The sequence below is a fragment of the Arachis ipaensis genome, chromosome B5 (assembly GCF_059453495.1).
Source record: "Arachis ipaensis isolate K30076 ecotype BB chromosome B5, ASM5945349v1, whole genome shotgun sequence".
Taxonomy (NCBI): Eukaryota; Viridiplantae; Streptophyta; class Magnoliopsida; order Fabales; family Fabaceae; genus Arachis; species Arachis ipaensis.
This window is the reverse complement of record NC_142440.1, coordinates 152,441,194-152,454,575: the sequence shown is the minus strand read 5'-3', so window position 1 is coordinate 152,454,575 and position 13,382 is coordinate 152,441,194. Positions and strand designations below refer to the sequence as shown.

General features: G+C 37.8%; 1 protein-coding gene across 1 annotated transcript; it reads left to right on the top strand.

Moving 5' to 3' along the window:
• Nucleotides 1–8,238: 8,238 nt before the first annotated feature.
• On the top strand, nt 8,239–13,107 carry LOC148566250 (uncharacterized). The gene is made up of 4 exons (XM_088487471.1): nt 8,239–10,467; nt 10,633–12,525; nt 12,642–12,646; nt 12,744–13,107. Exons 1-4 carry the CDS (start codon nt 8,239–8,241, stop codon nt 13,105–13,107), a joined length of 4,491 nt encoding a protein of 1,496 aa, XP_088343597.1.
• The last annotated feature ends 275 nt before the right edge of the window (nt 13,108–13,382 follow it).

The window sequence follows — 13,382 nt, the reverse complement described above, 5'->3', positions numbered from 1 at the left end:
ATACTTCAAAAGCCCACCTTCAAGACCAAAGCTTCCATGGTGGTAAACTTTGACACTGAAATAACTCATCCTAAAAACTGCACACCCTGTTACATCAGATCAGCAAAGTGAAACTAGTAAATTCTTAAGCACAGCTTGAGTCACAAAAAACAATTCAATTCATGCCCTAACTAACGTACGAAGCGAACAGTTCTCTGGGAATACATAAATTCAAATAAACCCTAAACTGTAAACAACCTGCTACATGACATTTGTTCTTCATCCAACTACTAAATGCAAACCCAACAAACATAATTTCTTCCTCGTACATACCTTGTCGAAGAAAACCTCTCTGTCGCCAGACCAAAGGTGCGATCTTTCATTTAACACAAGGAACCACAACCCGCCAACTACCTTGTAGCCCCTCCCTGCGATCACCCTCGAAGAAGTGTCAGACGTGTGTGGTGAGGAGAACCGGACTGAACAAAGAAGCGTTGAGGTGCTCTGTTTCTTCAACGTTTCGTTTTCCCATTCACTGAATGGAATAATAGGCGCGAAACGCAAACGTGTCTCTCTAAACCATTTGGGCTTACAACCTCAGCGTCCACGTAGGTAACGGAGTTAGCGGAATGTTAACAATTTTGACGGTAGGACTACATTGACTACAATTACAAACGTTTGGTACACAAATAGGACGTTTAAAACGTTAGGGATAGGTTTGAGACTTACCCCAAACGTTGGAGACATAAATGATACTTTACTCTATATAAAAAAAGGTTACACTAATACATGCATTGTTTTTAATGCATATATATATATACTAGTGAAGTGAGTATGATAAATTTAATAAAAAATATTTAATATTAAATATTATTAGATTAAGTATTTAACATAAACTTTTTATATTAAATTAGATCATTACAATAAAAATATGTGATTTTACTTCTTAAAAAAATGTAAGAGTATATAAAATAAAATAAAAAATACGATTTAATTATAATAAATACATTATAGTATAATTATATAGTAAAGTTGTGAATGAAAAATTTTAATATTAAAGTCCTATAAAAGAAAAGTTTATAAATCAACACAAATACTAAAAAATCTAAAGTCAAGGTACAATCCAATTTGCATTACAATAATAAACTTGATTTTTATTTTTTCCAAATCATGAAAACTATACAAAATCATCCTATCATTTCTGTTATTTTTCAATTTTTATATTTTTTTCGAAACTCTTATGTACCAAACCTATTATTCTTTTTTTATTTTTTCCTTTTTTAGAAAAAAAAAAAAAGATACTTTGGAAAGCTTTAATACTAGACACTGAAATACTGAAAAATAAACAATGAGATTCAACCAAACAAAATTGCTATAAGATGAACATGAGATGAATTTTTATCAATTTTTTTTCCAAAAACAATGAGCAGAAATTCTCACAAAAACAACATCATTATCAAGACCAGTGATTTCTCAGAATGAGAATGGTTAAATCAAAATTTGAGAAGACAAACTTAATATGATATAAACCAAATTGAATCAAATGAGAAAAAAGGTGAGAAAACATAATTTTTCAAAACTTAATATGCATATATCTCATTTGCAGAATAAATGGGATATTGTTATATATTTTTTTTTATAATAAAAATAAGATACGCAATGAAGTGAAAAAACATAATTTTTCAAAACAAAAAATTGCATGCATTGCTAAATGATATATTTATTTTATTTATTTAAATAAATAAATACAGATAAAATGATTAGTCCAAATTTAAATACTCATTTTATTTAATCAATTTAGATTGGTTGAGTGATTATTTTATTTATTTATTTAAATAAATATCAAAAATTAAATATATAATAATTCATGAATTTATATTCTTTAAAATAAAAAAAAATAAAACAATAAGTAAAGGATTAATTACATTAAATTTATAATTTTCATCATATGAGTTTTAATATTTTAATTCGGGTTATGTGAAAATAAAATCTATCCATAACTAAGTAAAACAGAGAACAATAATAGAGAAAGAAAAAAAATGAGTGTTAATTATTAATGTGTGCTTTAAATAGTAGCTTAAAGAGTCATATTTATACACAAGTATCAAAATTCTGGAAGCTACTAACTCTAGTTTAATAGTAACTAACGCAATTAGTTACCCTTTTTTTATATATGCTATTATCCCCCTACAAACTCATAGTGGTTTTGATGCCAACCTGAGTTTGTTTTTAAATTTGTCAAAGCTGGCTAATGATAGAGGTTTTGTTAACACATTTGCCACTTGTTCAGTTGATGGAATATGTGTGACAACAATGGAGGCTTTAATCACCTTGTTCCAAACAAAATAGAGAACTAATTTAAAGTGTTTAGTTCGATTATGTATGATTGGATTATAAGCAAGCAACATAGCTGAGATATTGTCACAAAATATAGTGGGGGAAGCTGTGCAAGGCTGATGCAACTCAGCCAGAAGATTTTGAATCCAAATGAGTTCCATGAACACTACTGCTAGGGCTCTATATTCAGCCTCAGTCGAACTTCGACTGACCATGGGTTGTTTGCTGCTCTTACAAGACACCAAATTTGAACTATAGTACACACAAAATTCAGTTGTAGATTTTCTATCATCAAGATCACTTATCCAATCTGAGTCTGAAAAAGCAGAAAATCATAAATCAGTCCATCGATGAAATTGCAATTTGAGCTCAGTACTACCTGCCAAATATCTCAGGACTCATTTAACTGCAGTCCAATGTTCTTGGTAGGGGTTGGACATAAATTGACTAAGTTTATTCACGGAGAAATTGATATAAGGTCATGTAATTGTTGCATACTGCAACCCGCCCACTATGAAGCGATATAAAGTTGGATTTTCAAAAGGGGTTTCAGTATTGACAGTCAATCTAAGAGAGCTTACCATTGGAGTCACATGCTTGATTTGGATTCATTCATGCCAGCATGTGTTAAAAGGTTATGTATATATTTGGTTTGGTTCAAAGAAATTAAAGAAGTAGAATGTGTTATAACTTCTATACCTAAAAAAAAGTTGAGCTCACCTAAATTCTTCAATAAAAAAGATAGAATGAAGTTTGCTAAGAAAAATTTTTATTTCAGTTTCGTTATTTCTAGTAATAAGCATATCATCAACATAAATAAGAACATAAATGGTAGAAGTAGAAGTATATATAGTAAACAGGGAGGGATCAAATTTTATTACTGTAAAGCCAAAAGAATGAAGGGTGGAAGTAATTTTTAAGTACCAGGCCCTTGGGACTTGTTTAAGGCCATAGATAGCTTTATTTAATTTGCATACAAGTTTAGGATTAGAGTGACAGAAACTTAGAGGCTGGGACATAAAAATAGTTTCATGAAGAGTTCCATTTAAAAATACATTGTGAAAATCATATTGTTAAATTTTTCAACCTTTTGATAAAGCAATGGTTAAAATCATCCTAATTGTAACTAATTTAATAACATGTGAAAAAACTTGATCAAAATCAATTTCAGCAGTTTAAAGAAAACCTTTTGCAACCAACCTAGCTTTATGTCTGATGATCTCATCTTTCGTATTCTTTTTAACAGCAAATATCCACTTATAACTAACTACTTTTTCATTATCAGGTAATTCAACTAAGAATAATGTATTGTAAAATAGTAGTGCTTTATATTCTGTGAGCATAGCATCTCTCCATAAGAGATTGTAGAGAGCACTTTGAATACTTTTAGACAATAAGTCAGAATTAAAAGAGACTGAGGATTTTGCTACCTGAAGAGCTTTTGGAGTTCCAAGCAGCAATGCTCACATACACTAGAATCAGAAGCATTTTTTATTATTCAGAGGTAAAGAGCAATTAGTTACAATAGACTTTACAATTGGTAAAGCTGGATGACCAAATTTTTTGTGGTAAACATCCAATGTCAAAGTTTGAGCAACAAAAACTTGTGTATTAAATTGTTTAGAGTCTGATGTAGGAAGAGACACTTTTTCAAAATGATACATTCCATTAATTGTTGTGCCTTGGAGAAGCACTTTCTTGGCAGCCTGAGATTTTACAAAAACAAACATTAGCCCAAAACGAAAAATACACATTGTTATCTCTAGCAAATTTGGATAAACTAACAAGGTTATGTACAATTGAGGGAACATGTAGTAAATCATAGAAATAATATCTTTTTTCTGTTGGTTTATGATGCAAGTATGAATTACCAATATGCTGTATTTTAATACCTAAACCATTACCAATATAAACTTGATCTTGTCCATGATATTCTTGTGCTTGTTGTAGGTTTGACTTACCAGGAGTACAGTGATGAAAAGCGCCAAAATCAGCATACCAAGATGGATCAGCAATTGTAGCAGGTGTAGCAAACATTGCTTTGTGATTATGGAATGAAGGAGGTGGAGGGAGTGCATTGTGTATAGAAGAGTTGGGTGAATTTTGCTATGCATGTTGAAATTGTTGGTCAAATATGAAATAACAGTAACTAGCAATATGCTCCAGCTTGCCACAAATTTGACATTGTGGCCGATTTGAGTTCCAAGAACCTCTACCTCCACGCCCTCTTCGACCATAAGTGCCTCTATTAGGTGTAGGCGGTATGTTTCTTGCATAGCCAGAATCAAAATTAGTCTGAGTAGAAGGTTGGGTGGTGCGCGGAATTAAACTTTACACAACTGAACCAGCAAGTGTACTGGATCGTCCAAGTAATACCTGAGTGACTCAGGGTCGATCCCACGGAAATTGTGATTTGAAGCGAGCTATGGTTATCTTGTAGATCTTAGTCAGGCAGATAGAAAAGTTGGTTGGTTGTTTAAAGTGCATAAAAGTAAAATAAAGAAAACGTTACTCAATTGATGGTGAGAGCAATGATAAGAAGATGGTTAAGACTTCGGAGATACTTTATTCTTCTGGATCAATTCGGTTTTACTATCTCCTCCAACTGTGAATGATTTCTTCTATGGCAGACTGTATGTGATCAACGCCTTTCTTGAGAGGTCGCCAATGCTCCTCCAGATCTAAACCCAGGGTTAGTGCGGATCTAGTCTGATTGAGGGTGAAACTCCTGCAGTTCATTCCCCTTAGTGATCATACTCAAAACGCCACAGACAAGGTCGAATCTTCCGGATCAGATAATGCTGCGCCTTTGGTTCTAGCCTTTACCACAAAGACCCTAATCTCCCCATACCTCGGTTGAACTGATGTCTCGAGAAGTCTCCAATGAAGTCGTGGATTAGCCGTCTAAGAGAAGTATAATCAAGCTAGTGGTTCATCATTGTCCGATGAACGACTCACTCTGAACCTATGTAGAATGAGATAACCTTATGCCAATTCAACACATTCAAGGGGTCATATATATTTATTATATATGATTTCAACCAAGCTTTGGTCCAAAAAATATTAATAATTGTAAATTCAGTTATTAGTCTAAAAATAAATAGATTCAGTCCACTACCAAAAATGAATTCTAGCTTTTCAAAAATCAATCAAAATATTAAGCTGTAATTTAGTTCATAATAAGAAACGGAAAACTGTGTATGTGACGGTGACTATGTGTAATGGTAACAGTGTGAAGTAGAGACAAGCACACAAAATCACGCAGCAATCTTCTTTCGACGCATATGGTCAACATAGTATGCTTTTCTCGACTGTAAGCACCATAGAATCTTCCTAAAAACAAAAGGTAAAAAAATATGAAAAGTTAAGAGTAAAAACGAATCCTGTAATATTATGAAAAAATAGATTATTATGATGAGATAAAAGTACCATGAGAATCTTATGGCATAATACAAGATAAAAGATTATGCCACCTAGAAAAAAAAAATTTATGTGGTAATATAAAGTGAAATTAAATGTTTAAGAATGATTGTGAAACTACCTTGTACTCTCTTTTAATATATTATAATAAGTAATAAAAGAATTCAATTAAAGTTTATTCACCCGATTTCATATATTTATTTTTATTTTTAAATAGTTTTTATTTTATTTTTTTTAGTAAATTATTAGATAAAATACAAGTATAATGTTTTGATAATTAAAAACGATATCTAATTTTTTTAATTTTATTTTTCATGAATCATGACAACATGTATTTTCAACGATATTATTACAATTAAATAATATAAATTGTTGAAAGGAAAAAGAAATAATATATAGGCGATAAAGACAATATATATAACTCATGAATAGAAAATAATAGAAAAACTAATGAATACAATAACACAATCACCTAATACATACGTTTAGCAAATTAAAAAAAAAAAAAAACTATGGTTATCAATCAAAATTTAGTTGTGCAAAAAATTAGCAAAAATTGAGAGGAAAAAGGAGAAAGAGAAAGAGGTATGAGCATGGACGGACCCACGTTTAATATAGAGGGGACATTTGCCCCCACAATTTTTTTTAAAAAAATTAATACTTATATATATATATCACTTATTATATTATATTTGTCTCAAAATAAAATATAAATAGTTCTTTTGTATTTTATGTTAAAAAATATTTTGTTAAACTTAACACATAATAATAATTAGTTAATTAATTAATTTTATTATATTAGTTAATTAATTAATAATTAAATTAAAACTTAGTTTTCTAATTAAATACAACTTAAATTATTAGTGATTTTTTAAAAAAAATTTAAGATAAAAAAAACATATTATCTATATATTAATTATAAATTCCGCTAAAATTAGTAAATAATTAGTCAATAAATTAAATTTTAATAAAAAAAATTAGAAATAAAAATCTTACGTTAGAATAGGATAAAGATCTTTAAAATAAGAATTTTGACACTAATCTCAAAAAATTTGACCCAAAATTGAGTCAAACGGACTAAACTAAACTCAAAATGGGCCCCCAAGACCCAATTAGGCCCAACCATACCTTACCAACACAGCTTCCCTTCTCCTCTCTAGCCTCATTCATGCTCGGAAACATTTAATGAGGAGGAAGAACACTTAAAGCTTCCAAACTCTCATTCAAATACTCTATTTGCTATAACTTCTTCATCCGAACTCCGATTGCTGCACCGTTTGTGGCTACGCATTCACCGTGTCGAGCTCTACGATTACACCAGAACAATTTCTCTGGTGAGCCACTCTAACACTCCAACCTCTCTACCCCCTTAATTTTCGAAAAATTAGTGAAAAACTATGTTGAGAATTATGATTTTGGTTCAAGTTTAGCTTGAGAAACTTGTGGATCTTTGTTCAATCAAGACATAGACAAGGTAAGGATTCTCAAATTCTACAATTTCTTAGCCTATATGAGTTGGATATTGAATTTAAGTATGTGTGTGATGTATATATGTATTAGGTGTATATATGTATATGTTGGAGCTTGGATTATAAGCCTTAGAACTTGGTGGAGGCTAAGTGCCTTTAATTGGGTGATTTTGGGCCTTGGAGCTGTGTTTTGGTTTAGTGGGTTACCTTGATTAATACGTGAAACGCGGCTAAGGTATGGTTTAGGTTTCGCATATATAATATATAATGTCGTGTAAAAACTTAGGCTAGAGAACCATAGGATAAGCTGGAATGATTATGTGTATGGAATGTTTAGTGATAATGATATGATTTGAGTATGTGTGGTGTTCACTTGGTCTTGTTGATATTGGAATTGATACGTTACCTGTATCCTCGGTCGCCCGGAATACCCGGCACACTAATATCCGAGGCCGACGCCACACTAAACAAGCTCGGAACAAAAGCAGATAAGCTCGGCCTCACTCATTCGAATAAAAAGACACGTGCATCATAAAGCTCGGTCCCGTATCAACCGTCCAAAAATCTCGGCACGTGATCAGGACCGAAGCAGCATCACCTAATTGAAAATGAGAAACGTGCTCAGCGGATTTATAGCACCATAACAGAATATCTTAACTAAATCTATAAACTAGGACTCACCCACTAACGGGTAGAAACCAACTTCTATAAAACCTAGCTAATACACTCGGCTAGGTCTCAGGTTCTATCACTCTAACTCTCTCACTCTTTTCTCTTAACTCACTCACTGTGAACCACTACTGACTTGAGCGTCGGAGTATCTTGTGCAGGTATTCCCGCCGCGGTGTTTCACTTCCGGCCGACGTCAAGCTCTTCCTCCTCGGTGTCAACCCACTCGGAAGCGCTTAAGCTCGGCCTCCCTAGTGTTTGGACGAACCACTTGGCGCCCACCGTGGGGCCGGAGTCCATCTAACCCCACTGTTTCCTTTGTTTAGTCTTTTACCTTATTTTGCAGGATCCCCGATCCTCGGACATGGCTGACAAGGAAAATCCACAACTTTCACAAGACGACCTCCTAGCTCAGATCGCTGAGCTTCAGGCGGAGGTACGAAGGATAGCTGAGCTCTCAACACAAAGTAATGGAGAGAACTCCAAGGGCTCAGATCAAAGTACGGCGGACCCTTTAAACATCGTCCCGCCAAAGGAAAAGCTCACCCTCGACAACCCCTTCTCCGAGGAGATCACGAATTACCAGATGCCAAAAAACTTTACGCTGCCCACCGCGCTGGAGCCGTACAAGGGGTTCGGCAACCCCCGAGCCCATGTGAAGAAGTTCCAATCGATGATGTTCTTCAACGGCCCGAACAATGAGCCCGTCCTCTGTCGAGCATTTCCCACTTACCTAGATGGTGCGGCGTTACTCTGGTTTTCTAAACTTTCTGCAGGTTCGATCTCCTCCTTTGAAGACCTCGCCAGATCATTTATTGATTACTTCGCTGCATCAAGAATATATGTACATGGCTCGGACTTTCTCGGCACCATTAAACAAGGACAGCACGAGAGTCTGAAAGACTACATGACCAGATTCGCTGACGCCACTATGGAGATCCAAGATTTGGACCCGGCCGTTCACCTGCACGCTCTCAAGGCCGGCCTCAGACCTGGCAAATTTCGGGAGACCATTGCCATAACAAAACCAAAGACGCTAGAGGAATTCCGAGAAAGGGCGGCCGGGCAAATGGAGATTGAAGAACTCCGAGAAGCACAGAAATCAGACAAACAGCCACATCGGAGAGATGAGGAAAGGACTTTCAGATCACCAGGAAACAGGGACACAAAGAAACCTCCTAAGCCCGCGTCAAAGTACAACACATACACCAGATTTAACACCAGAAGAGAGGACATCATCAGAGAGATCCTCAACGCCAGAATCATAAAACCACCAGCCCGAGCAGGGAACTACCAAGATCAACGATTCGTGGACAAGACAAAACATTGTGCCTTCCACCGGAAGTTCGGTCATACCACAGATGACTGCATCGTTGCGAAGGACCTCCTGGAAAGACTAGCACGCCAAGGTCTCCTGGACAAATACATTGAGACCCGGAAGGGCAGAGGAGGAAACTCGGACAAGGCAGAACGTAAGCAAGCAACGGCTGACAACAAAAAAGAGAGGATGACTCCTGATCCGCCAAGAGGAATCATCAACCACATATCAGGAGGATTCGCAGGCGGAGGAGAAACAAGCTCGGCCAGGAAGCGGAGCTATAGAGCAATGCTGGCAATCGAAGGAACCATACAACCAAAGAAGGGCAAAGAACCAGACGTCACAATATCCTTCAACCAAACAGACTTCAAATCGGCAAGCCCTAACCTCGACGACCCCGTGGTAATTTCCATCCAGGTCGGAGAGCTGTTGATAAGAAAAACATTGTTAGACCCAGGTAGTAGCGCTGACGTTTTATTTTACTCTACTTTTACAAAAATGAAATTATCAGAGAAATTGATACAACCCTCCTCTGGAGAGCTAATTGGGTTCTCCGGAGAGAGAGTCCCCATCATGGGGCATATATGGCTAAAGACCACAATGGGAGAGATCCCTATGTCAAAATCAATTGATATTCAATATCTAATAGTAAACTGTTACAGCCCTTATAATATTATACTTGGGAGACCCGCACTGAACATATTCAGGGCAGTGGTGTCCACATTACACCTGTGTGTCAAGTTTCCAGTGCAGGAAAACAAGATCGCTACGGTGTACGCCGACCATCAAGAAGCTCGGCAGTGTTACAACGCTGGCCTAAAACCAGCCCAAACAGAACAGGAAGCTCGGCCCCAGGTTCAAGCAATCCACACGACGGCCAACTCAGCAACACTAGCCGATCTAGACCCAAGGGAAGACCTCGGCGAAAGACCTCGGCCAATGGACGATCTTCAACAAATAACACTAACAGCAGACGACAAACAATGCACATATGTCGGAGAGGCATTAGAAGGGGCAGACCGAGCAAGACTCATTCACATACTGCGTCAGAACGCCGACCTTTTTGCATGGACACCAGATGACATGCCCGGAATCAACCCAGAAGTCATCTGCCATAAGCTAGCAATCGACGAAACAATCCGACCAGTTGCACAGAAGAAAAGAAACCTCGGAGAAGAGAAAAAACAAGCAGCACTCGAAGAAATCCAGAAACTCCTCAATGCAGGTTTCATCAGAGAGATTCGCTTCACCACATGGTTGTCCAACGTGGTAATGGTAAGGAAGAGCTCAGGTAAATGGCGCATGTGCGTCGACTTTACAAACTTAAATAAAGCTTGCCCTAAAGATGCATATCCACTGCCTTGCATTGATAAATTAGTTGATAACGCCTCTGGTTTCAAAGCTTTGAGTTTTATGGATGCATACTCTGGCTATAACCAGATTCTAATGCACCCAGAAGACCAAAGCAAAACAGCTTTTATAACAGAACATGGGAATTTTTGTTACAAGGTAATGCCTTTTGGCCTAAAGAATGCAGGGGCGACATATCAAAGGCTAATGGACAAGGTGTTCCAACAACAGATAGGCCGCAATATGGAGGTCTACGTAGATGACATGGTAGCAAAAACACCTATGCAGGGATCACATTGTGACGACCTAGTAGAAATCTTCAGACAACTCCGAGCATATAACATGAGACTCAATCCAGACAAATGCGCGTTCGGAGTACAAGGAGGGAAGTTCCTGGGATTCATGTTAACATCTCGAGGCATCGAAGCCAACCCAGAAAAGTGCAAAGCTGTGCTGAACATGACAAGCCCAAAAACGGTAAAGGAAGTCCAGCAACTTGCAGGACGAATAGCTGCCCTGTCACGTTTCCTACCTGCAATGGCAAACCGATCTTATCACTTTTTCCAGACATTCTCAAAAGGCAGGAAGTTCAGCTGGACAGACGAATGCGAAAATGCTTTTACCGAACTTAAACAACACTTAACATCACCACCAATCCTCCAAAGACCAGAGACAGGTAACCCACTGTATTTATACCTATCAGTATCTAACCATGCTATAAGCTCGGTTTTAGTAACAGAAACAGGAAGAAAGCAAAGCCCAGTATACTTCATCAGTAGGGTGCTACAACCAACAGAAACAAGGTACCCGAAGATAGAACAACTGGCGTTAGCACTAGTCACCACAGCAAGAAGACTGCGGCACTATTTTCAGAGCCACACAATCATAGTACGAACGGACCAACCGCTAAGGCAGATATTGACCAGACCCGAGCTCGCCGGCAGATTGATAAAATGGTCGGTCGAGCTCTCCGAGTTCGACATCCAGTACGAATCAAGGAAAACACTGAAGTCACAGGTGCTAGCCGACTTTATATCGGAGATGACTAACGACACACATAATACAGAGGTCAGTTGGAGCATACATGTGGATGGAGCGTCAAACAAAGAAGGCAGTGGGGCAGGGATACTACTAAAAGAAGGAGACAAGGTGGTGGCCGAGCAGTCACTACAGTTCCGCTTCAACGCAAGCAACAATCAGGCAGAATATGAGGCCCTACTTGCTGGACTAAAGCTCGCCCTACAACTACAAATACCTCGAATAACAGCCTACTGCGACTCTTCCTTAGTGGTACATCAAATAAAGGGTGAATTTCAGGTAAAAGATCCTTTGTTAGAGAAATATTGGCTCATAACAAAGGATCTAATTTCAAAATTTAAAGAATTTGATATTACCCATGTAAACCGAGAACAAAACACCAGGGCCGATGTGTTATCTAAGTTAGCCACCACACGGCAAGCCGAAAACACATCGGCACTGTCCCAGCTAACACTTGACAAACCAAGTTTTGAGCAGGAAACAATTTTAAGTATTACACAGGTCCCAGATTGGCAAACACCTTTTTTCGATTACATCAATACAGGCACCATTCCAAAAGGTGAGCCGAACTTGCCGCTCTTCAGAAGAAGAGCAAGCTTCTACACAGTGCTCGGAAACACCTTATACAGGCGAGGACATTCACAACCATTACTCAAGTGCATCAGCAAAGAGGAAGCCGAGGAGGTCATGGCTGAAACGCATGAAGGAGTCTGTGGCAACCATATCGGCGGCCGAGCATTAGCAGCAAAGATCTTGCGAACAGGATACTATTGGCCGACGATAAAACGGGACTGCATCACAAAAGTCAAAACATGTGACAATTGTCAAAAGCATGCCACCCTCTCAGAGACCCCAGCCGAGGAGCTCCATACCATAGAGGTAAGCTGGCCTTTCGATAGGTGGGGATTGGATATCCTCGGGCCCTTTCCGAAAGCACCAGGCCAGGTAAAGTTCCTCTTAGTGTCAATCGATTATTTCTCCAAGTGGATAGAAGCACAACCACTAGCACACATAACAGCAGAAAAAGTGCGATCCTTTATATGAAAAAATATCATATGCAGATACGGTATCCCACGAGAGATAATCTCGGACAACGGGAGACAATTTACAGATCACAAGCTCGCCACTTTTTTGAAAAATTTTAACATTACACACCACTTCAGCTCAGTAGAGCACCCGCAGACTAATGGACAAGTTGAATCAGCTAACAGAATTATATTGCAGGGATTAAAGAAAAAGCTCGGCGAAGCTAAAGGAGAGTGGGCCGACCTCATCCCAGAAATCCTATGGGGTTACAACACCACCATCCAATCTGCCACAGGGGAAACTCCCTTCAAGTTGGTATATGGTGCAGAAGCTCTCATTCCAATAGAGGTCAGCGTCCCAACATTAAGGGCGGAGCTCTATAATCAAGCAAACAATCAACAAGCTCGGATGGCCGAATTGGACCTTGTAGAAGAAGACAGAGACATCTCCGCCATAAAGCAGCGAGCCAGAAAGCGCTACCTAGAGCAGAGACACCATTAAAGAGTAGTTCGCAGATCTTTCAACAATGGAGACCTTGTACTCAGACGAACAGAAGATGCACGGAAACCTTCCTCACATGGCAAATTAGCGGCAAATTGGGAAGGACCTTTCCGAGTCCTTCAAAACCTCGGAAAGGGGGCTTACAAATTAGAAACCCTTAGAGGAGAACAACTTCCAGGAACATGGAACGTCTCCTCTTTAAGGAAATATTAGTCATGACATAGCCTGAATAATAGCGAATGATGGTACTCTTTTTCCCTCCGAAGGTTTTTTCC